This window comes from Heptranchias perlo, chromosome 13 (assembly GCF_035084215.1).
Source record: "Heptranchias perlo isolate sHepPer1 chromosome 13, sHepPer1.hap1, whole genome shotgun sequence".
Taxonomy (NCBI): Eukaryota; Metazoa; Chordata; class Chondrichthyes; order Hexanchiformes; family Hexanchidae; genus Heptranchias; species Heptranchias perlo.
The window spans coordinates 42,915,766-42,941,746 of NC_090337.1; the positions used below are offsets into that span (position 1 = coordinate 42,915,766).

Genomic DNA, 25,981 nt, shown 5'->3' on the forward strand with positions numbered 1-25,981 from the left:
GGAACCAACATAGGTCAGCAAACACAAGTGTGATGGGTGAGTGGGACGGTGCGGAATAGCATACAGGTAGCAGAGTTTTGAATGAGCTGAACTTTATGGAGGATGAAGGATTGGATGCTGGCCAGTATCGGAGTCTGGAGGTGGCTGAGGCATGGATAGGAACAGGAGTAGGCCATTCAGCCACTTGAGCCTGTTCGGCCATTCAATGAGGTCATGGCTGATCTGTATCTTAACTCCATCCACACACCATGGCTCCATATCCCTCAATACCCTTGGCAACAAAAACCTACCGACCTGAGATTTAAAATTGATGCTCTTTTTGTGGGAGTTCCGCAGTTCCACCACCTTTTGCATGAAGAAGTGTTTCCCAACTTCTCTCCCGAATAGCCTGGCTTATTTGAAGGTTATGCCCCCCTTGTTCGAGACTCCTCCACCAGCGGAAAAAGTTTCTCTACCTACCCAAGCAATTCCTTTCAAAATCTTAAAAACCTCAATCAAATAACCCTGTAACATTCTATATTCCAGGGAATACAAGCTAGTTTATGTAATCTCCCCATATAATTTAACCCCTTGAAGCCCTGGTAACATTTTGATGAATCTGCACTGCACTCCTTCCAAGGCCAATATATCCCTTGCATTGCTCAGAACTGCACACAGTACTCCAGACATGGTCTAACCAGGGCTTTGTGTAGCTGTCCTCCCCATTATATTCTAGTCCTCTAGATATAAAGGCTAACATTCAATTAGCCTTTTTGATTATTTTTTGTACCTGACCACTGCATTTTAGTGATCTGTGTACATGGACCCCTAAATCCTTTTTTGGTTCAAAATGGATGACCTCATACTTACCCACATTGAAATCCATCTGCCAGTTTTGCCCATTCACTTAATCTATCAATGTCTCTTTGTAATTTGAAGATTCTGTCTACACTACTTATAATGCCACCAACCTTGTCATCGGCAAACTTGGATATATGGCTCTCCATGTTATCTAAGTCATTAATAAATATAGTGAATAGTTGAGGCCCCAGCAGAGACCCTTGAGGGACATTACTAGTCACTTCCTTCCAATTCAAGAACATACCCATTAACTCTACTCTGTCTTCTGTAGCCTAACCAATCTCCTAACCGGGCCAATAATTTGCCTTCAATTCCATGAGCTTTAATTTTAGCTAAGTCTCTTATGTGGAACCTTGTCAAATGCCTTCTGGAAGTCCATATAAACTACATGCATAGACATTCCCCTGCATACTACTTTATTACTTCCTCAAAAAATTCAATTAGGTTCTTTAGACGTGACCTACTCTTTATAAAAACATTTTGGTTCTCTCCAATCAGCTCAAATCTCTCTAAGTGCTCAGTCACTCTTTCCTTAATTATAGATTCCAATAATTTCCCCTGGTTTCAGCAGCAGAAAGGCTGAGACTAGCAATGTTACGGAGGTGGAAGTAGGCAGTCTTTGTGATGGAGAGGATATGGGGTCCAAAGTTCAGCTTGGGTTCCAATAGGGCAGTGCGAACAGTCTGGTTCAGCCTGAAACAATGGCCAGGAGGGGAATGGAATTGATGGCGAGGGTATGGAGTTTGCTGTGGGCCCCGAAAACGATGGCTTTGGTCTTGCCAATATTTAACTGGAGGAAACTGCAGCTGATCTCGGACTGGATGTTGGACAAGTAGTCCGACAACATAGAGGCAGTGGAGGTGAAATAGAGCTGGTGTCGTCAGCATACACGTGGAACCTGACCCCATGTCTTCGGATGATGTCGCCAAGAGGCAGCATGTAGATGAAGAGGAGGAGAGGGCCAAGGATAGATTCTTGGGACAGTCCAGAGGTTAGCTGTGTGGGAGCTGGAAGAGAAGCCATTGCTGGAGATTCTCTGGCTACGATTAGATAGGCAAAAGTGGAACCAAGTGTGGACAGCTCTACTGAGCTGGACAAGGAGAGGCATTGGAGGATGGTGTGGTCAACCATATCCAAGGCTGCAGCAGTCGAGAAGGGATAATGCACCATGGTCACAGTGGATATTATTTGTTTCTTTGATTAGTCATTTCAGGAAACCTGACTGGAAAGATTCACACATGGAGATGAGGGAAAGATGGGTAAGGATTTGGGAGGCGACATGTCCAAGGACTTTGAATAAGATTGAAGGTGAGATGGTGGGTTGCAAGACAGAGGGGTCGAGGATTTGTTTTTTTGAGGGGTGGGGGTTTTGAAAGGGAGGTACAGACCTGAGAAGAAACCATTTAAAATGTCTGCTAGCGACGACAGGAAGGGATGCTGGGTGGTCAGCAGGTTAGTAGGAATCGGTCAAGAGAGCACGAGATAGACCTCATGGATAAAATGAGCTTGCAGAGGGCATAAGGGGAAGGGGGGTTTGCAGCTGAGACAACTCCAACTGCCCCATCCCCTGTCTCGCCAATTTTCCCTCAGTGCACCCACTGGGGGGCTAATCTCACCAATTTCCTTCAAGTCCTGCTCACCCTACCCAATATTGCCCCGTTGGACTCTACCAGCTGATCATCACTACCCCTCTCCATATTTCCCATCAGAATGTCTGTTCACTCGCGAACAAGGTCCTTGCCATCCATGATCTAATTGTGGGCATTGAAATCCTGGCTTTGACTAAAACTTGACTCACAGGTGCAGACACCTTCCTTCTTATTGAAGCTTCCCTGCCTTGACCATACCTAGCATCTTCTGCCCCACTCAAACCGCCACAGTAGCAGTATGGCCCTTATTGCCAAATCACACCATGGCATCTCCCTAAGGTAGGGTGATGTGGGTTGTGAGGGATACTAGGAAGTGGTCAAAGAGGCCTGGTTTGTGATCAAGACGGTGGGAACAGTAGAGATATAATCAGTTCGGGTCTGCAACCACAGCCAAAACACACAAATGAGTGGTTACAAAAGTATGGCAAAGATTAAGAGACATGTCCTCGTTGTTAACAGAGGATAGGGAGATGATAACAGCGTTCAAAGTTGAAGTCTGAGGTCTTGTGGTGGGATGAAATGAACTTGTAGGCAGGATGGAGTCAGCTTGGAGCAGCAACAAAATAATGTCCAGTAAAAGAGATAATATTTTATTATATATACACATTGAAACAAACAAAAAAAAAAACAAATTCAGGACAGACTTAATGACAGTATTTAACACCGGGTGGAACAAGCCAATATAATAAACAATGGTATGCTGAAGAAAGGCTGCCAGTTTATACTTACCTCATGCATATAATTAGGGCTATAACAAGTGGGTAGGGAAGGAGGAAACACACATTGAAGTGGTTGTACCTGAATGCGAAATTGTTCCACAGGAAAACTTGTAGGATTATATTTCTTGACAAGTCATAACTAACTGGTGTTTAGTAATTACAGAATTAGCAGATAAAGCCAACCAAGAGGATCCCTGAACTGCTGTCAGTTTGAGTTTTCCAAAACTCTTCTGTATAGCTATATGGCTAAAATGTCAATTGTGAGATTTGACCATAACATCTATGATTCTAGTTTTTAATTCTCTGATTATGGTAGTTCCCAAGTTGCTGGTTGAAATGTTCTGCCAAGGAAGACAGAGGTTAGATGGATATTCATAAGCTCTGTTCAATTTTCCTTTGGGATAGGTGGGGGCAAGGAAAAATCTTCCTTCACAAAATGAGTTAATAAAGTCTATTTTCTCTGGAAGAAAAAGCTTAAAAATAACATGGTCTTTTGTGTTCTTAATTTTTGTTTTTAAACTCACCTGGTCACTGAATGATCTCTTCATTGTCTAATCTTACCCTCAAATGTTTTGAAATAATTAGGCAACAAGCCTCAGTTGTGGTGACAGGACTAAAGCCAAGAAATTGGGTCACACTCCAACTATAAGGGGTTGGACGACAGCTGACGCATTAATAATTTTCTCACATAAAATGTCCACAAAAATAGAAAATATGAGAGATCAACACTATAAACAAGTGCACGCCTTACTTTTCAAGATGCTTCAGAGCATTATTTTTGACTTTTACGTCGTCCATAAGTTTGGCACTTTTGTCACGCGTATCTTGTGTGTCTTCATGGATTTTTTGTTTTTGTACTCCCATATCAGCTATCCTTTTCTGCATATCATGGCTAATGGGGGGGGGGGGGGGGGAAGAAGGGAAGAGAGCGGGGGAAAGAAAAAACATTTTTTGAAGCAAACAGTCTAAATTGAGCTCAGCCAGAAATCTGACTTTTCCTAAAATAGCAGTTGTTTGCATTTTTTAAGAGAAGTACGCAAATTAATTGGAAAAATGAAATACTTTGGGAAGAGTCAATAAAGGTGCCCAGTTATTAAGAAATCACATGCGTGTGCTTATTAGTACTGCGGGAACGGAAAAACACTAATTGCTAATAAGCATTCCAAACGGTCAGTACTTATAGAATGTTAAATTGTGTGTGTTAAAAAGGTAGGTGCGGCATTATATTAACTAAATAGAATCAAAGCAGTCCTTTGCAGCAGAAAACTTTACAACATACATACATGTAATACTGCAAGACACAATTCTTTTTCTTCACAATCTCATTTTCCAAGGCAAGAAACTCAATTGCCTGATTTTTTTCTCCTTCCAAAGCATCCTTTTCTTTTTCCACCATTTTAACCCTATTAAGCTAAAATAACAGCAGTTTAACAAGTTTGTCTTATTCACAACAAAATTCAAATCAATCACCAATGTACAGAACAAATTGCTTTTGAATACACACCACAGTATTAAAGAGGCTATTTGAACATTTTTGAACCAATCCAAAATAGTTTCACGTAAGATTTTCATAGAAGGGTAACTTTATAAATTTACTTGCTTTATGACAATTACAGAAGCATGTTTATCATTATCCATCAATGATAAACTGCTACGCTTAACACTCCACTTTATAACTTTGAACTAAATATTTTGCTACCGTCAAAGGAAGTTTCCAAGAATCACTGAAGAGCCAATAAAAACTCAAACTTCAGTACTATAAAAACCATCCTGTTAGGACTTGTTAACTTAATAGTGGTAACAACCGACTTTGCATTTAAGAACGCTAAATTTGATTATTTACTCAAGACGGCTTCAAATTTACCTTTTCTCCTCTCTGTTCATTCAAAATCTCAACTCTGCGACAGAGGACCTGTATTGGTTCTTTCAGTCGTTCTGATCCAATTATGTCTTCTAGATATTCTAGCATACCCTCATCGTGCTCATTTTGGCCTTTTGGCTTCATCATGGCGATTTGCTCTACTTCACCCTGAAGATAGATCAAAACACGCAGGCAGTATTGATTTGCTAACATTCATTAGTGTTTACAAAAGGAAAAATATTATTTGTCAATAGGTACTAAACAGTTTATACTTCAGAAACATAAGTTAATGCTGCATTTAATATCCAACTGTAAATGTAATACACCACTACGTCTGGCAGTGAGCAATGTTAGGGAAATGGGCACTGGAACTGAAATAATACCATTGTTTTATAAATCCAAAATAAAAGATTCAGAGCTTACAAAAAGTTGTTACAGTCAAATCCCCAATTATTTCATCAATCCTTCTAGATCTGACCATAAAATAAAATGACAGCATATTCACATTTTATAATCTGTGAAATCTACATCAATGAATTGCTGAAACACTCAGTATTAAATTGCGTTAAAAAACACTAACGGATTGTCATGTTTGAGAATTTGAGACCTTTTTTCCTCTTTGCGGAAATAATTTTTGAATGGAGGTATCTTTAAATGTTGTACAGCAAATTAACTTTCACTGCCTTAAAAAGAAAAGGTAATTTGAAGAATATGTATTAAAGCCAGACAGTGTCATGGGTAACAATTTCAATTAGGAACAATAAAGAGAGTAATTGTGGTCAATTTCAATTTGCCACCCAGGCATAAAACTGGCATTGTGGGTTAGATGGTTTCTATAACACAGCCAATCTGCAGTGCCAGTTTTATGCTTGGGTGGCAAGTTGCAAATCTACTCCAGTCTCAAGTGATACCAGCAACCACTCACACCTGAACGGGTTTTAATTTTTCTTCCGGTTGAGCTATGCATAAAGCTAATTTCAAAAGGCAGTAGCAGGCTTGATTAATAGCTCTTCTAGCCAACCACTGGATTTGGAGGGGGCGGGATGTTAAGAAATGGAGAACAGAAGACCCATATGTTGGCAGCAGTCAGGTCCATCAAAGCTGTAAAACCAAGTTTTAAACAGAAAGATTAGATTTGGCCAGGCTCAGGGGAATGCAGGAAGGTAGTTAAGAGTTTCAAAAAATATATTTGTTCTTGGAAAGTGGGCAACACTACCAGGGCAGCATTTATTGCCCATGCGCATAACTGTCCTGTGGTGTAAGGCCAGAATCGCATGTAACCCCAACCAAGTTGAGGTGCTAGATTCCCTCCAGTGAAGGATATTAATGAACCAGTTGGGTTTTTACATCTATCCAGCAGCATTTAGTTATTTTTTTCTGCTGCTAGCCTACAAATTACCAATTAAAAAAAATCAATTTCACAACTTGCCATGTTGGGGTTTGAACTCAACTTCTCAATTGCTAGTCCAAAATCATAACCACTAGGCAACTGTACCCTTACTTTGTTTAATTCTGCAACATGCCCCAGTAATGTGGGGAAGAACGTTGTTCACCGTTTTTGTATTACACGAAGACAAGTTGTACTGATTGAATAATGAGCCTGATCTTTACCGCTGCTCTGCATGTTCACTTGCTCAACAATTTGTACATGGCCTCATTTTCCACCTACCTTCGAAAAGATTGGAGAGGCACGTGACTGTATGCGTGAAAGATGGTATCTAGTTCAGATCACAGGAAATACCACCATTACACAGCTGGGTTATGCTATTGTGTAGTGAGCATGTACTCCAACATGCAAGGGATGTGCGATCCATTTATGACAGTAACCGATACCAATGAACTCAAGCAGCTACAAATGGCAGACCCAAATTGTAACACGGGTAAATAATAAAGTCAAGACCTGGCTCTCTTTTAGATAAATGCATTTTCCCATAAAATTTTAAGAACCTAAACTGTGTTTGTTTATATAGGAATCTATGTCACTTATGTGCTTGCATGCAATAATCACCTACAGAATACAAATCACTGTCTACAGTTGGCAGGATTCACTTAATAGTTGGTAGTCAACACTCAATTCACTGACATCTAGTAGATTGATCCAAAAATAAGTTTATCACTCAATATTTAAAAACCCACAACTGACTGCAGATTCTGCTTTCCAATGAGCGAATTGCTCAGTCATGATTAAAGGAATGTTTTGAAATCAAATCATATGTAAAGTTGAAGAAATACAATCACATGTTTGGAACCCAAAACGTTGTTTTAATATAGCAGATAGTACTGAAAAGCTGGCATATAGGGCCTATCAAACCTCAAAACACATTTCTATAGCATAACCAGTTACGTGGCTACTTTCATGCTCCACTAAACTATGAGCCTAAGAATTTATTTACTACAAATAAACTATACAATTAAGGCAAGCACCGTGTGTTCTCCCATCAATTTAATTATTTGCACTGTTTTATGCACAATCCTTGCTGCTTTGAGTACACTTCCCAGCAAAAAGGAAAACTGAATTCAATTTAGCTCACGTAAATTGTAATAATACATATCGTTCTGATGGTTTTTATACATTGACAACTATTGACTACCACAATAAACTTTATGCCAAAAAAAACCAGAGCCAAAAAACATGGCTTTTTCGGAATAAATGGCAACACTCTAAGCAGTTCTGGAAGTAAGAGAGAATTTGAAAAGACATTTTCAGTATGGGAACATGTATAGAGTAATATGTAAAGAATACCAAGACAAGAAGGTATTGCAACTAAATATACAAGTGATACACATTGGGCCCGATAATACCTGGGCGGCGGGTTTGTGGAGGGGGTCGATTGTGCGCGTGGGTAACGCACCCGGCGAAATCAGTCTGCCCCGAACGCAATCGCAGGCTAATTGGATCCACTCACCTCTTGTTTCGGGTTACCCGCTGCTAAGCTGCGCGGCGGGCGGACTGCGCATGCGCAGTAAGGTCTGTCAGCTGGAGGAGCTCTATTTAAAGGGGCAGTCATCCACTGACAGATGCTGCAACAAATAGCAAAAATTACAGCATGGAGCAGCCCAGGGGGAAGGCTGCTCCCAGGTTTAATGATGCCTCACTCCAGGTATCATTGGATGGGGAGAGGAGGAGGGGGAGGACAGAGATCTTCTCCCCGCATAAAGGGAGGAAGTGGCCTGCCTCTGCCACCAAGAAGGCCTGGCTCGAGGTGGCAGAGGAGGTCACCTGCACCACCAACATATCGCCCACCTGCATACAATGCAGGAGGCGCTGCAATGACCTAAGTAGGTCAGCCAAAATGAGTACACTTACTCATTCCCCTACACTCCGTCTGCCACATCACCACCACCACCCCACCCCTCCTTCTGCACTGCCAACACTACTCTGTCACATCACCCCTCACACCCACTCAAACCTCATCCTCATCTTACCTGCACTTACTCACCTCGCCAGTACTCATCCTGCCATTACCACTCAACCCAATCCTCATACAATCTCATGGCTCTATCTCATACTCACCCTCTCATGCATCTCTTTCACGGTGAGCCTCACTCAACCTGCCACTACCTGTGCTGCAGCCACAGGGCATGCATCACATATGTGCAGTAGGAAGCGTAAGGCAAACGTGTCGTGAGCATGAAGAGGATGCACAAGGGTATTTGAGGGTTTTTACTTATATTTGATTTCTGACCAACTCACATTACATATTATATTGGCACCACTACTGCCATGTCTTTGCGAATCTTGTCTGGTTTGTGCAATAATGCCCTTTCCTGAGGATCACTATGAAGACCCACAACTGATGCCACCCATTGTGTCACTGCAGAGTGGGTGTAGGTGTATTTGCAGGGCTCTTTTGTGCAGATGACAGAGATGTCGGCGGTGTCCCCGGTGGCACCCTGGAAGGATGCGGAGAAGTTGTTGAGGGCAGTGCTGACTTTGACAGCGACAGGTAAGAAGATGGTGCTCGGGCCAGCCGGGAGCAGCTCGGCATGAAGGAGGCTGCGGATGTGTACAACTACATGTTGAGTGACTCTGAGCCTCCGTGTGCACTGCTGCTCAGAGCTCCAGGAAGCTGAGCCTCGGTCTGTGGACCCTGTGGCGAGGGTAGTGCCCTCTGCGACGCATCTCTCTCTGCGGTTGCCCTCCCTCCTTCTGTGCAGGTGGATGTGTCACATCTCTGTGTTGTGGAGCTCCACGTGTCAGAGGTGGATGGCGTGGCTGGCGATGCTGTTCGCCCTCTGAGGAAGTCATGACTGCAGCTACGGCGGCCCCCATCCGGAAGATGTACATCTGAGGGGGTCCGCAAGGTAGGTACGTGTCTGGACACCGGGGTAAGTGTGCAAGTTGGTGAATTTTATTGTTAGGAGGAGGGTGGTGGAGGCCAAACTTTGTGCAAAGTGACAGTGGCCTCCTGCAATGAGTGAGGGTCTCCCCCCCACACCTGTCAAATGGACCTTTGCAGCTGCCACAGACTGATGGCTGCAACACGTCCATTTGAACTAGGAGTGTTTCCGCCAGTACGGGAAACAGTCCCAGTTGTTTGTAAAATCCCAACCCTCCTAAAATATCTCGTTAATCAGGTCTGTAAACGACCTGAAATACCAAAATAAATACTTTAAGTGGCACCCCGCCGGCTTTAATTGCCGGCGGGAATCCCACATGCGGGGGCTGCGCGCGCATGTCAGCGCGTCTGTGGGAAACCCGGAAGTGGGCGGGTTGGAGCCGGGCTCCCGCCCCGAGAATCCCCGATTTTCAGAGCCCCCCCGCCAGGAACGCACCCGATCGGGGTGCCAAAACCGACCCCATTGAGTTAGTCTGTACCTGTAAGTGCCCATTTATACAGATGGCACACATCACAATCATGCCCAGAAGGTGTACCTAGAGCCTCAAATTAAATGCTTTAGCCAAATGTAGTGTGCAAATTAGGTTATTCGCCCAAGTTTAATGATTGTATGCCACACTTGCTAGATTTTAATAACACACATTAATGACCCTGGACTCACCAAGCTGCTTCAGAGTCTCTGCGGTGCACTGATTTGACCTGGTGCAGTAGTCCACTGAAGCAAGCTATATACTGACAAAACACTTTAAACAAAAAGTACTCCCAAAATAGACAACCTACAATAGGCAACTTACAACTAGCTAGCTAAGCTACTGACCAAACAGACTGCAAACTGAACAAGATAATTCCAGTTCACCAAGCAATTATTTTTACCACTGGCACCTCATGCAGGATTTTATTTTTAAAAAAGAAACTGGAGTTGCATCTCTGGACCCTTTGCTGCTAATGCTTCTAATTGAAATGATGGTTAGAGTTAGCTAAACATCTAACAGGAACATCAACTCGCCAAGTCTTCTTCGACAGCACCTCCCAAACTTGCGACCTCTACCACCTAGAAGGACAAGGGCAGCAGGCAAATGGGAACACCACCACCTGCACGTTCCCCTCCAAGTCACACACCATCCTGGCTAGGAAATATAATCGCCGTTCCTTCATTGTCGCTGGGTCAAAATCCTAAAACTCCCTACCTAACAGCACTGTGGGAGAACCTTCACCACACGGACTGCAAGAAGGTGGCTCACTATCAGGGATGGGCAATAAATGCTGGCCTTGCCAGCGATGCCCACATCCCATGAACGAATAAAAAAAACTTCCGGGATGGATGACTCATCTCATGAACAAGCTCTTCATACAAAAGTATTGTAGAATCTAAAATTTGTGCTCATCCTCACGTATGAAACTGTGACTATAGGCTCGCAAAGATTATTCCGTTTGAATTAATAAATTCCTGCTGGTGGCGCTGTAGTGAATAAGGACTTCTAATAGCTTAACATCGCCACCAGCAGGAACATTTTGACATCCCAATAATTTGTTCACATTAAGACTCCAACCGCATTTGACACAGAAGTTATTTCTCCAATATCTGGCTACCCATGCAATTAAGGCTCAAAGCAAATATTTTTCAATTAATTGTTTTTTTTGCTAGATAGTTATCTTAGGTACAAAAGAAGCTGTAATGTCATCATTGGGCTTTTTTCTTTTCAAGTAAGCCTCAACAAAATAACATTAGCTGTTATTCAAGTTCACAATTCTCAACAAAGGGGTACTTTGCAAATGTTACTTCTCCTTAGCAAGATGGAACAGGGACAAAAAATACGGATGAAAAAGCACACAATGGGACCACTGAAATATCCCAATGGCAACAGGATATCAAATATACTACAGAGAATTATGTGACCATGGACAATCTTCCTAGAATGGAAATTAAATTTCCAGGGCACAAAGGAAGTACTAAAAGAAATAGGAATTTCAGATATGGTACTCATTGACAGGCTGAAGTTGTTAAAGGAAGATAAAACACCAAAATGAAAGAAAGTAGAGATTTCAGCCAAGTTAGTTGCCACTGGGATTCACCACAGTACTTTTTTTTTGGGGGGGGGGGGGGAGGAAAGAGAGGAAGAGAATGAAATTGAAGTTATACGAAAGTATAGTGTGCTGCAGAGTACTTTGTCAACACTTCAGGAACAAGGCAAAGCCCTGCCCTGATGTAAAGTCAACAGTTAGCTCAAACAAGACAATTCTCGATTGGAAAGTTGCCCAAATCAGTACAGAGAACATGTATGGCACATAAGTTTTTTGCTTGTGGAAAAAGTAAGAGTTTGTACAATAGTAAATGGTACCCTGCTAGTTGTCTCCTTGCCATGTTAGCATAGCTCCAATCACAACCACTCTTCTCTTTCTCTAGTTCAGCCAATTTTCAGTCCCTGTCAGAAGTTTCATTCCATGCCTTCCTACCTTGTGAAGTATGATATCAAAAGCCTTGCTGAAACCCAAATATGTCCAGAATTCCCGTTATCCAACAGGGTCTATCATTTCCTCAGAGCTCCAATAAACTTGTTGGATAAAACTCTCAAAATCAATGATGACACCCTCTTCCAATACCATATCTAGGTGTTTAATTATTCTCTTTCAGGATGTCTTCTAATATTTTATCCACATCAGATGTTACGTTCACTGCCTATAGTTCCCAAGGCCATCCCTAAATGTGTTTTTAAAGATTGGTATTAAGTTAGATATTTTCAAATTCTCAGATCACTCCTACTTCTAATGATTACCTAAATATAATGGCAAAACACGACTGTTTTCACTGGCCATTTCAAGTACCCTTGTGCAAAGTCTATCTGGGACTGGTGTTTTGTCTTCCTTTAACTTCTTCAGCCTGTCAGTGACGGTCTTATCTGAAATTTCTATTTCTTTTAGTATTTCCTTTGTGCCCCTGGAAATTTAATTTCCATGCAAGGGAGATTGTCCATGGTCAAATAATTGATTATGGTATATTTGCTATCCCATGGCCACTTCATTTTGTTATTTCTGTTCTGTCTCATGTCTACTATGACATTGAAACTAACCATAATTGAATCAGGTACGAGTCACAAGCACACTACAGCCAGTTAGCTATCAATGAGGTTTGTAGCGGTATCCACGAAAAAAATGAACATGGCTCAGTGTGGAAGGTGGACCCTTGATATAAGTATGTTTTTACAAGAAAATTGCGTAATTCAATACAAATTTCTAATTTAGAAAGATTACTTTGCATGTACTTTAAAACAAATAGAACTAGAAGTTACTACTCAAGTAGGTATTTTGTTAAGTTTTAAAGTATGAGACAAAATAAAAGTAGTAGGAAATAGGAAAAACATTGTCCTTTTCTAAATACATTAAAAGTCATGTATGGCACATAGTTTGTTAAGTGTAACACTTCCCATTAATTTTCCCATTGTGCCTGCCTGTCATGATAAAACTTCTTATACTTATCTCTCAATATCTCCCAGCTCCATCTCCAAGGTGGATGACATTTTTCTCCAGAACCCCCAAGGCCTGTAAAAAACGAGGCCTCTCACCCGATGCTCCCTCCTGCTCCTGAAGCATCAAAGTAACCTTTCCCTACTCACCTTTCAGAAAAACGTTATACTCGTGTTCCCACCTGTGACTCAGAAGTTGGCTTTAAAAGTATTTACTGTGCTTTTATTATCTTCGTAAAAGCAAAGTTAAAGCTGCTCCCTAGGTCATAACTGGGGAAGTTTCTACAGTAGTCTTTGCAAGGTAGGTGTCCAGCAAAAGCATTCCCAGCATTGAGTAGTGTTTTGAAGTGCATGAAATCACTTCAAATAAACACAGCTCCAGGCCCAGTGCTGCTTCAGATCCTGTAACCCACTATTTCCACCCCCTTGAATTCCCCTCCAGGTATTTCCACCCCAATGCTCCCATACCCTCCACCCCCATTTCTGTGCTTCCACATGCCAAGACCACCCTTCCATCACTACCACACACCAGTACCATTCCCACCACTTCCACACTCCCAACACACCATTATTTGCAGTTTTACATAGAAAACTGTATGGAAATATGAACAAACACTAATCATATTGAATTGTTGGACAATGATATGTCTTCCATAAACCTAAACTTGCTCAAAATTATAACTTTTCTCATAGTGAATGCTCTTCATTTCTTATTTCATGGATGTATCAGCCCTGAGTACATTTCGATTTCTAAAAAAAAGTTAGCACAATAGGTACTTTCCCATAATCAGACACAACTACTATATTTACTGAGCTCTGAAAGTTTCCAGTACAGCACTCCCTACTACTGCTGTAATTTTGTCAAGTAAAATAATTATTTTCTCAAGAGAATTTACTACAGAAATGGGACCAAGAATACAGATAAATCAGGATCTGGGGGTTTAACACCTTCTATGCTAGCGCCAAAGATGTCAAGTTCCTTCCAACGCAAACATTCAAGCTTGATGACCTCCACAACAATAAATCAGCCAGCCAATCCAACACCAGGCCGGGGGAGTAGGAATTGCATGTAGCACTGAAGTTGATGGGTAGCATGGACCAGCTTCACTTTTGAGCTGGACATTGAGTCCAACTGACAAGCAATTCACATAGGCATCGATCAGCATAGAGAAGTGTTCATCTACCAGTGCTTTAATTGATAATTATTTGTTTTCTGAACGAGAACTCTTAGACTGCCATCAAAGCAGTGCTTAATACCAAGTATTCTGGGCTCTTTGGGCAAGCCTGTGATCCTGACCCAGCAGTCCTTTCTGAAGGCAAGTCATACAGTAGTTCATTCCCTGGAGGGCAATACTCATCCCTTCCCAGGTGCAGTTAACATTCAAGCCTTCCTCCCAAGTTGTGGCAATTTCAGCTTAGAAGACAGGAGGATGTACTGGTGATGGATTAAAAGGTGAATTTCATTCCAACAAATCTTTTTACAAGTAGTTTTAGCTGAGGCAGTTGGTGCATTTAAACTGGTTTCTGATAACTGCTGTTCCTTTTATCTTGATCTTGTAAGTAGAAGCAAACACAGTCTGCAATCCAAGCTAATTAAGTCAAAGTTGGCTAGGATTTGCTGAAGTTGTTTACATCCAAGTTCCCTTTGTCTCCGCCGTCACATTGCAGAAAGTAATAGCAGTGAGCACAAAAATAGAATACTGGGAAGAGTAGCCTGGACAACAACTTGCGGTTTCAGCTGCAATGGTGGAAAGATACGCATGGCGCATTCCCCACCAATTTGCAAATTACGGCAGGAGTTCATGGCTTAAACTAAATTCAGGAGCTGGCTAACATTTGCCCTCTTAGTCCTTTTTGTAACAAAATGGCTACTTTTATACATTCTGCACTGTTACTAGTTTCGTCGCAAGAAACAGTCAATGAAATCAAAGGGCATTCCACTAAAATATTACAGCAGGGTACCCATCTATTGAAATCCTTACTTCTCTAAATCTTACTCTTCAAATGAAGCACCTAAACCCTCCAGTATCTCTCTTATCCAATTCCTCTTTGAAGATTTATGTATATAGTTTTGTTATTAATTACCATATTCTTGTAAAAAAGAACCAATGCATCAACACAGAAGCCATTTTACGAGGTTTGGAAAGTTGTCACGTGCACCTTATCTCAGCATCAGGATGTCACCGACATCAAATGTGAGATCATGTCCACTGTAATTGCCTATTGCCATTCAAGGTGAACAGCTGAAAAATAGACAGAAGCTTATCGTACAAAGGCATTAATCTAAGTACATAACTTCACCAGTTGAACATGGACAACATTTATAACCCGAGACTTCAGCATTTAATACCCCTATTTACCCAACCTGTAACATGCTTTGAAGTTTGTCATTCACCATTTTCCATTACATTCTTCAATATTATAATCTTCATCCATTTTCATTTTAAAATATTAAACCTCGACAGAGAATGGAAATTAAAAGCAAGTTTTCTAAGGGGAGTCCTCACAAGGCAGTCACTCTCATGTGCCCTGCCAGTGTAAAATGGTCCGGTACAGCATGGTGGCATTTTCTTTGGCGACAGGCACATGCCCAAAAACTAGAAAAGGAAGACAAACAAGAGGATGACAGGCCATACTACATGAAAAATAAACTTGGACATCTAAAGGCAAAGGAGCTGTGAATTGTAAATACTTGCAGGTGCATTTGACATAAAATTGCATATATTTCCACAACCTTGGTTTGTACCACTGATTCCAGGTTATGTTTCGCAACAAAGCGACTAGGCTCTTCATGTTAGGCAAAATACATTAGCTATTTCCAGCACCTATGAGTACGTATGTGCACTCACTCACCCCCTCCCGCTCATACAGGCATAGAAAAGATTATTTTATTTACTTTTCAAGAACCTAGCAAAAACAAGCCTGTGGTGCGATCTACAAATTTTCTCCCCCCAGTCCCCTTACAACAGCATAACCTCTCACCAAATTAGCAATGCTACAGTAGAGCTACTAATTTATTAAATAGTAACATAGTAGCAGTTTCAGACAGGAAACAACCATCAGTCCATCTACACCACCTATCTACATTATTCCCATGGAGCATTTCTAATAACCCTGAATCCCATTTGTTGACAAGAACCTGTCTAGTTCCATCTTGAAACCCATTAAGATTTCTTGTAAAAAATACTGCCCCCTGCATTTCCTATTTTTTTCTCCTTAATTTGTAAATATGACCCCTTTTGCTTACACTCTGGACACAGCAGAAAAGCTTACTTGGATCCAATTTGCCCAAATTTCTAGAATTTTGAACACTTCTAGCATATCCCACCAGTTTCCTCCTTTCAAGAGATAAAAGACACAGGGCAGTCAATCTTTCCTCATACATCATTCCCTTAAATTCTGGAATCAGCCCTTTTCTGTACCATCTCCAATAACTGAATTTTCCTTTTGAAACTGACATACCAAAACTGCACAAAGTACTACAGATGTGGTCACACCAGGGCCAAATATAGTTATAAAATGACCCCTCTGGATTTATGTTATTCCCCTTGCTATACATCTCAATATTCTGTTTGCTTTTTTAACATTGTGCTGAAGGTTTTAGTGACCGATCCAATAAAACCCAAGATCTCTCTCCTTCTTAGATACCAAGTACACTTCCATTTAATGCTTAAACCACATCAAATGTCCCTCTGCCAAGTCTCGTAACTTCTATTTCCCTGTATTAAATTGCACTTGCCATTTCTCTGCCCATTGAATTGGTGTATTTTGACAGTCATCATTTGCCACAGCTTCGAATTTAGACAATTGTTTTCTCTAAATCATTTATAAAAATTACAAACTGCGACCCTAACACTGAACCTTGTGGCACTCCACTTGCTGCCAACCAGGTAACTGCTCATGCATTACTACTAAGCTCTATAAACCAACCATTTGCCAATCCATTTTAATACATTTCCATCTATCCCATGGGATTGGGGCTTATGTAGTAGCCCATTATGTGAACCAGTGTCAAATTCCTTCCTTAAAAATGGGTAGATAATATCCTGCGTCTCTCCCCTATCTGCCAGGTCTGACATCTCCTCAAGGAAATCTAATAAGTCAAGGATGACCTCCAACTCTTAAAACCATGCTAACCATCTTGGATTAGCTCACACCCCTCAAGATACTCCCTTATATTATCCCTCAACACTTTCCCCAACAGTGGATATAAGGTTCATTGGTCTGATTTTCCTGTCTCTTCCAACTCACCATCCAGTTTAGAACAAGAACCCACATCATTTCAAATTTGACTGATTGGTTTTCAGCCAGTCAAATTTAGGAAGCATGACCGTATTACACCAGAGCAACAGGTTACAATTTTGACATTTTGAGAGGGGCTGACCCAGGATGCAAAAAGCCCTTGACAAGTCTTTAATGGTCCTAGTAAGGAATCTTATTTATTGGATGCATACATAAACCACATCTATTATCTATTTTCCAATGTGCAATCACTATCACTATCACAAATAGCAGAAATAAATATTAGTCAAGTGATGAATTTACAAAAGGACTTTATAAATGATACATCTCATATTAAGGAGATTATGCAATAATTAAATGTGAGTTCTTATGAAATTTGAAATCAAATCCAAACGTAGCCAAATTGGGGGCAATTTTAACCTAAACTGCCCAGTGAGACCAGGTGCAATGCTGGCTTTCGACCCCGCCCATTGCTCCACTGAAGTCAGTGGAGAGCAACATTGGACAGGGTGTAAAACCAGTATTCCACCAGATTCTGTGGGTTTCCCGCCTGGCGAGTTGTCAAAATTACCCCCACTGTGTCACTTTCAATCAACCTCCAGAAAGTTATAAAAATTCCTAGAGAAAATTATTAGTCACAGAATTAGGAAAAATTGGTGCACTGGCAAGGACAATATTAAAATAATTTGTAAAATGTTTTTGCTGCAACTAAGTACTATAATATCGTTCCCGCTTTCCTTTCAGACTGAATTTCTATTCCCAATACTAATAATTCTTTGGCACAAAATATAGCATTACATTGCTGCGTAAGGTTAGCATTTAGATACTAGTATGTAAAAAAAGGCAGTGATATAACCAATGGAACCATTCTTCCAACTAGTGTACTTGAGCAATCCAGTATCATTTCTCCATTATGAAAACATTCAAAAACCCGACTGCTACATACAGAAGAGCAAGAAAACTAGAGGTCACAGCAGTCCCATAAAATTTCAAATCTGGATCTGCAAAATCTGCAGTGTGAACAAATTGCTTAAAATGCTATTTGTGGTCTGAATAATATATTTCATAAATGATTTATTACAAATCATAATAGGCAATTTTCTCCACCCCAATCTATATTCATATTTTGTGGTTATCTCATCTGAACCAAATTAAAAAGTGGCAAAGGCATTTGTACACTGAGCAAGGTCCGGGTACAATTTAGTGATTCTAGTAAACTAGTACTGGTGCCACTGACGTTTCTCAAATACTTTTAACCTTAAGTTTAGTTTGGCTTTAATGTGCAGCTGCAAATACACTGGCTTTTACTTTTTACATATTTCAGCAAGCAGTTTACAGATACTAAAAATTTACTAGTTTAAAGCTAATAAAAGTAGCATCTAACAGACGAGAAAATATTCCTTTAATAGCAATTCAAGCTGCCGTTTTCTTGTGGAGCACTACATCGCACAAATTCATTTTTCAAACGCATTGATCTGGCGGCGATAAAACCATGTCACGCTGCAGCAGCACAAGTAATATTGGCGTTTTTTGGCTTGATTATCACCACGCCAATATTTACGTGCTGCTAAAGTGTAACTGGCCTTTTCATTAACATGTCTACTCAAAGGATTCTCGATTATGTAAGAAATGTCGATAAGTAAAACAGTTCATTGAATAGGAAATAATTTTCCTTCTGATTTAGCCTTAAAGCACTAAAGCAGCAAATAATGGTTTGAGTTATGAAAGCAGGCCTGCAAACCATGATGTGCTGCTACAGCAATTTGAGGCAACAGGAAAAACTCTTCTGGTTCATTTCTTCCATACACATGGATTTTTTCCTGAAAGAATACTTCTTTTGAAATTAAATACAGTTCAAGGTAACCTTAAGCGACCTACCTGAAGAATCAAAAATCTGTTATGATCCAGATCAATTCCATGGCTGCGAAGCAATATTCCCACATCTTTGAAAGTTGATTTCTTTCCATTAATATGGTAAACTGAAGAATTGTCCTTGTAGGCAGTTCTTGAAACGTAGAACTTGCTATTTGGAATAACTTCAAAATCATCACCCTCCTTTCAGTAAAAGGATTTTTGAAAATTTGTTTAATAACTCAAAGCTGCAGCATATAGTAATTTAAACAATTATGCTTTTAGTTAGCTTATCACAAAAACAAATTCTTCTAATAATAATTATAAGTTAGCTTCTTTTAAAATAGATCTAAACCATTTTTACATCTTTGCAAATTAGATCAATTCTAAGAATTGATCTATCAACTAAAAGTTACACCAGGTGAAGAGGATAGATATTATTGGAGTAATAATAGTAGAATAATTTCTATAGTTAACATAAAATTTAAAATCAATTTTAAATTTAAAAAAAACTTAAAATTTCAGTTTGTCATAGTGCAATGGATCACCATTTTAACTCACTTCTCAACACATCTGCCATTTCACAAAGTTCAACATCAGTGTATTGCATTTTATATGGCCAATTTTAGATATTTAAACACCAAGTCTCCTCCAAAAAATAATTTCTCACTCAGTAAAGGAAAAAAACTGCCTGTACAGTCATCTCCACTGCATTTACTGGACTAGAAAGACATCAAGTATCAATTTGTTGTTGATACACAAAAAAAACCACTGGATTGTGCAGTCAAAAAAATTAGTTTGTGGTTAAACAAAATTTTCTTTAAAAAAGTATTTGTGGCAAGAAAGTTGCCCCATTGTTTCCTTCTATATTTTCTCCCAGTACAACTTCCATTGATTCTATTTGATCGATGCAAAACATTGGAACATGAATAACTGGTTTATTTACTACCACATTTCAGTGCTCTTAGAAACATTTTGTAAACATTTACTGTATTTAACAAATGAAGACTAATAAAACTTTATTGGGTTACACGAAGATATTTCACCTGTTAACCCCATCCAAAACAGAAAAACAAAGCCAATTAGGAGTTCTGATTCAATAGTTCACTTACATGCTTAAAAAGCCAACACAATTTGTTATTTACAATTTCTACTTCCTCACATTCAATACAACCAAAGCAGCAGGAAGTAAGGTAAAATTAAGTGAGCTAACCATAATCATTTTTAAAATTGTACTGGTCAAGATATTTGAACTGTATAAATTAGAATGTACAACATTTAAAAGTATTGAAAAGTTAACAATTTAATAGTTTTTTTTTTAAAAGCAGTGTATATTTACCTTATCAATGATTTTTTGAAAGTGAACTTCCACAGTACAACTCTGAATGTCTTTGTGCTCATCAGAATTGTGAATGAGTACAGACAACTTTTTGGAGCGAATTTTTTGGGCCCGGTACCCAAAAACAAACAGCATTGAGTCAATCACATTCGATTTCCCACTCCCATTTGGTCCAATAATACAAGAAAACCTCTGTACAAAAAAAAAATTTTTTTTTTAAAAAATCTTATTTACAGAACACTGTAGATATTTTAAAAATATTTTTTCTGGCCATTATTAATGTTATGCACCATACACTGAAGTTGTAGTCAGTATAAAGTGTGACGTGCAATACTCCCAGCTGTCCATTTACACCAACAGCTTTAAACAGTTCTCCATTTTTCAGCAGGATTTTTTTTTTTATTAAAGTGACTGCATTTTTGTAAAGGAAAACTCACTTTAGTGTCAAGACAATGCAAATACACCACATTAAATCTCAAATTCATGTCAATTCTAAATTTAGGGGAACTGACCAAGCGTTTTTCAGTTTCACATCTCCACCCAAAATGTTTCAAAACTTGTAAAATTTCTCAGCCACAAGTAAAAATTAAGCACAGCATATTTCTTAAAATGAAGCTAGACAACAGTACATTTTCTGAAATTTTTTACCTTGTGAAAAGGACCCAGAATTTGTTCTCTTGCATAAGATTTGAAATTTTGGTTCACTATGTGCGTTATCATGAGGCGAGGAGCTCCAGCTTCATTGGTCATTGCTGGGGGTGGAGGAGGGGATATGCCAGCTAAAATTTCTTCCAAGCTTCGACTATCTATTGGTTCAACTGGTGATTCTGAGACAGTATCTAAACAGAAACAAAACAAATTAAACACTATTCTGGGAAAAGGGGAGGGGAACAGTGGAATGTTTCACTTAGCATCAGCTTTGCACCACATTCCTTTATAAGAAGCCACTTCAGCGTTTATCTTAAGAAAAAATTCAACACATTAACATTTAAGAAAAACACAATCATATCAGAAACCATTTTGTCATTTCATTAATACAAAAAAAATCAGGAAAGTATTAACAATTACAACTTCAAAATTATAACAAAAGTTAAAGATCTACTTTCCACAAAAACAGTCAAGACGAAAATTATGCTACCAGTATTTTTTTTTAAAAATGGATCAAAACATTTCCCATCAGACAGGCATTTATATTTTTCTTAAAAATGATTCACATTTCATTCTTGTTGAAAAAAAAATCAATATTCTTAACCATGGGCAACACATTTGGAAGATGAAGTGTATTATTAATTTTTAAAAAAAACTTTAAATCAAGTGTATGTTCAAAACTCTGTGTATGTGTAAAGAGAGAAAGATATTTTACATTTATAATAAAGTTCATGTTGATGTTCAGTTAAACACACTGCCACAGGACACATTACAGCAACTTTTCTTGCATTCATGCAAAAAATTTACCAACATAAAAATACTGTACGGCAATAATGGCTAGTAAGTATTCAACTTGCACTAGTTTAATGCAGCTATTGAATCTTGTACGTTTGCCAAATACTTGGTTTTTGAGATACTGCAGCAGCGATCTGTAAAAACTCATTTTAACCAATTTCTGACATTGAAACAAATTTTTACAAACGAAAATAATTTTGCACATAAACTCCCCTTCCTTTTAGTTCTTAGTTGAAATTTCTACGTCTTCACTAGCTCCCGAACGCAGTGTTTTGTATTCCAGTCTACAAGAAACTCAACCCCTCCCCCACAATTCATGTACTGTACAAAACGCGCAAAGGAAAAAAAGGGAACACAATGAAAAAAAACTCAAACACCATAAGCGCATCAGCGCAAAGGGCAAAAAAAGCTGTCAAAACAAAAAAGTCTTATCCATTACACGAATAAAAAGGGGAATAATCAAATTCCTTTTAGGATAAACTTTGGCTATTACAACGCGCACACACGTCCATGCTGAAAACGGTCATAAAATCTACAGTACAAACTTTCCAGGAACAAGTAATCTGTTGCAATTGTCAATGAAGCTATAGAGTTCAAATACTATCTTGACACAAACAGGAGTTAACGTTGTTTGCTTTCCTCACTCTACAGAATGAAACTGCATCCGTTAGCTCCAAGTAAAAATGCATAAAGAACAATTACAACACGGTACCAAACTATTTCAAAGGAAAGGCAATGGATTCGGCAACCTGTTTAACCATCATTTAGGCGGTTAAATCCAATTTCAAAACGAATCATAAGACGATGGTAATCGCAACTTAAATTGCTTTAAAAATTACAAGAAATGAAGTCCGCTCATTTTCAAAAGTACGAGTCTTCAATACAAGTAAAATTAACCACACACGAAGGAATTAAACAAGTTTACCCCTTCTAGTTCCATCTCCATTTGCGGCGCTTGCCTTTTGTTGGATATCCATTTCGTTGTCAGACTCATCCAGGGGCTGAGCTCCCCCCGGACCCAGTTTTGCGCTTTGCTTTGCAGTGGAAGACTTCATTTTGGCAGGCATGGTTCAACCTAGACCAGGAATTGTTAAAACAAAAAAAACACAGACATAATGTAAAACAAGTCATCCCTTCACTGCCATACAATTCCGTCCCCTCCCAAAAAGCAAGCCCACTTCTATAGACATGGCTAAAATAAAAAATGACTTTTTTTCAACAAGAAAAAACTTTCAGCTTCTGAAAAGAACCAATACTAACTCCAAATTTACCGCAATCCTACTCAGATTAGGAAAAGTTACTGTACTTTGCTGTAATCCAATGCCACATCATGACGTTAAAAAGCAGTATCTAAAAAGTCAACCGTACAGTTTGCACAAAAGACAAAACTCACCAGAAAGGGCACATCATTTACGCAAAATTGACTTAATATTTAACAATTTTTGATGAAATCCAAAAAAAATCCGTACATAACGACGTATATTTCAGGCAGTCTACGTCACTCCAAGCTTAATAGTCTTAAAAAAATTGACATGGTTCTTGCCTAATATTAGTTTTACAGTTGAAATGAACCAGTTTGAATTTACAGAGTGCACCAAAGACTAAAATATCCGAAAGTTACAGTGCGGAGGAAAAAAAAAATCAGAAAAAAATAATAACTGCTCCAAAATGAAAAATGCTTAAAATTCTGACTTAGATAATAACCGCAGTTATTTAACAAGGGAGTCGACGCCAACATATCGCAAAGTTTAATTTAATGCCATAAACTGAAATGGAAAAAAATGCAGTTAGGAACCACTTCCCTGAAACAACATGTTTACAAATTTGTCATGCATCTCATCCCGCTAAAAAAAGATTTCATTTCCACTTCATAAATACCTTTGAAATCAATCCGAATCCCGATTTTCCAACGCAAAATGATTACTATTTTTTTTTGAAATTTTTTACGAATATTTTTGGATCACTTTCACACACGAAAAATAAAAAATAAAGGAATAAATTCAAGATAAATTCGAGCGCTCACCTCCGTCCCAGTCGAAAATGGCGCCGAAAACTAAACTTGACTGAAATTCGTTGAGGGACAAAGGATTGTGGGTAAGCCGGTTTGAAAAAATGGGGCCAATGCCAATTTTTAAAAAGTTGAAACTAAAATTTAATATCGCGGCACAACTATTTATCTTATAGAGTGGCCGGAAAACTGACGTAGATAAAATTTAAAAAAATAACGATTTTGTTTTCTGTTGCGGTTGCTGTGTCGGTTGCCAAGAAGCAGCGCGCAGCGGTAACGCGAGGAAACGCGAGATTAGTGTGATTTTGGAATTTTAACTGAATTGGGAGAGGTGTTTGAGCAAATTACAGACGTTTTGAGTTTTTGCATTTTGGAGGTAAAGTAGCAGCCTTTGATCGCGGACTTATATTACACCCCTCGTGTAGAACCCCAATCGCTTTATGTTAAATTATAATTACGAGTTATGTAAGAATAAGACTTTAAGAAAGGTCTGAAAGGTTTGAAATGAAATGGTATCTTGGCCCATCATTGCTACTAGGGCAAACAGCTGTTGCCAGGTTGTGTGTAAGAGTATCAGAGAGCCCATTTGGCCCATTCAGCTCATTCCTGCCACAACCCGTGGGCAATTTCAGAGCTGTCGGCATCGGGAAATGTTTATGATCTCCTGAAGAGACATACTACAAATCCATGTTAGACACACGGAGCTCTTTGTACTTTCAAGGGTGAGATACATCAAAATAGGTCATCATGTTTAAATCAAAATGAATTTCTCACTCCTAAGTGGGTGAACTATAACAGGACTGATAACTTACCCTCTGATAGAGGTGCCCAAACTACAGTTTGTAAACCTAGGCAATGCAGTTCAGAAAGCCAAGGGTGCTAAGTTGTTTATATTTCTTACTGTTTGAGTTTTGGGGAGACTAGAACTAGGGAGCATAGTCGCAGGATAAGAGGTCAACCATTTAAGACTGAGATGAGGAGGAATTTCTACATTCAGAGGGTTGTGGATGCTGAGTCGTTGAGTATATTCAAGGCTGAGATAGATAGATTTTTGGACTCTAGGGGAATCAAGGGATATGGGGATCGGGTAGGAAAATGGAGTTGAGGTCAAAGAACAGCCAAGATCTTACTGAATGGCGGAGCAGGCTCGAGGGGCTGTATGGCCTACTTCTGCTCCCATTTCTTATGTTCTTGCGTTCTTATGGGGGTTTGGAAAAGACTGTTCTTAGCCATGTTACCTCATTCGTGGATAAATGCTAAATTAGAACACCAAGGTTAGTAGCTGCAGCATTCAAATTAATATAAATAATTGGTTTATAAGTGGTCTAAGAAGCTTCATGGTATGCAACAACAACTTGCATTTATGTAGCACCTTTAACATTGTAAAATATCCCAAGGCGCTTCACAGGAGCGATTTTAAAACAAGATTTGACACCGAGCCACATGAGATATTAGGATGGGTGACCAAAAGCTTGGTCAAAGAGGTAAGTTTTAAGGAACGTCTGAAAGGAGGAGAGAGAGGTAGCTAGTCAGAGAGATTTAGGGAGGGCATTCCAGAGCTTAGGGCCTAGGCAGCTGAACGCATGGCCACCAATGGTGGAGCGACTAAAATCGGGGATGCGCTGGTAGCAAGAATTGGAGGAGCGCAGAGATCTGGGAGGGTTGTAGTGTTGGAGGAGGTTACAGAGATAGGGAGGGGCAAGGCCATGGAGGGATTTGAAAACAAGCATGAGAATTTTAAAATCGAGGTGTTCCCATATCAGGAGCCAGTGTAGGTCAGCGAGCACAGAGGTGTTGGGTAAATGAGACTTGGTGCAAGTTAGGATACGGGCAGCAGAGTTTTGGATGAGCTCAAATTTATGGAGGGTGAAAGATGGGAGGCCAGCCAGTAGAGCATTGGAATAGTCAAGGCTAGAGATAATAAAGGCACGGGTGAGGGTTTCAGCAGCTGATGAGCTGAGTCTGGGTGGAGACAGACGATGCTACGGAGGTGCACTTAAGCAGCTCACCAAATTAAAAAGTTTGGACACTCATGTCCAAATATGCCTTTAATCCAAATATTCAAATGAATTTATATTATTGCATGTCAAATTTATATATTTACTGTAATGTATTATGTTGGGGTAAACAATTACTCTGTTGTGATGTGTACTCTTTTGATTTGTATGTATATATATATATATATATGTGTTTTGAAAATCTATTGGTATTGTGTTTAGCTGTAATGC

The 25,981-nt window shown here is 39.5% G+C and overlaps 2 protein-coding genes across 4 annotated transcripts in view; one reads left to right on the top strand and one right to left on the bottom strand.

Annotated features, from left to right (window-relative positions):
• smc4 (structural maintenance of chromosomes 4) overlaps positions 1-25,981 on the bottom strand; it is a 78,855-nt gene that overhangs the window by 47,684 nt on the left and 5,190 nt on the right. The window contains exons 1-8 of one of the 3 annotated variants that reach the window (XM_067995376.1): positions 23,769-23,787; positions 22,671-22,820; positions 20,951-21,141; positions 20,303-20,494; positions 18,991-19,167; positions 5,073-5,237; positions 4,492-4,619; positions 3,960-4,100 (exon numbers count right to left, since the gene is read on the bottom strand). In XM_067995376.1, the coding sequence (XP_067851477.1) occupies positions 3,960-4,100; positions 4,492-4,619; positions 5,073-5,237; positions 18,991-19,167; positions 20,303-20,494; positions 20,951-21,141; positions 22,671-22,812 (1,136 nt within the window). In that variant the 5' untranslated portion in view covers positions 22,813-22,820; positions 23,769-23,787. Of the gene's footprint in view, positions 1-3,959; positions 4,101-4,491; positions 4,620-5,072; positions 5,238-18,990; positions 19,168-20,302; positions 20,495-20,950; positions 21,142-22,670; positions 22,821-23,623; positions 23,744-23,768; positions 23,788-25,981 lie in introns of those variants that run through there. The other 2 variants (XM_067995374.1, XM_067995375.1) reach the window with 2 other exon arrangements.
• Positions 24,075-25,981, top strand: part of ift80 (intraflagellar transport 80 homolog (Chlamydomonas)) — a 203,265-nt gene continuing 201,358 nt past the window's right edge. Inside the window, exon 1 of the mRNA XM_067995379.1 lies at positions 24,075-24,129. The gene's annotated coding sequence lies outside the window, so the exon portion shown is untranslated. The remainder of the gene's footprint in view (positions 24,130-25,981) is intronic.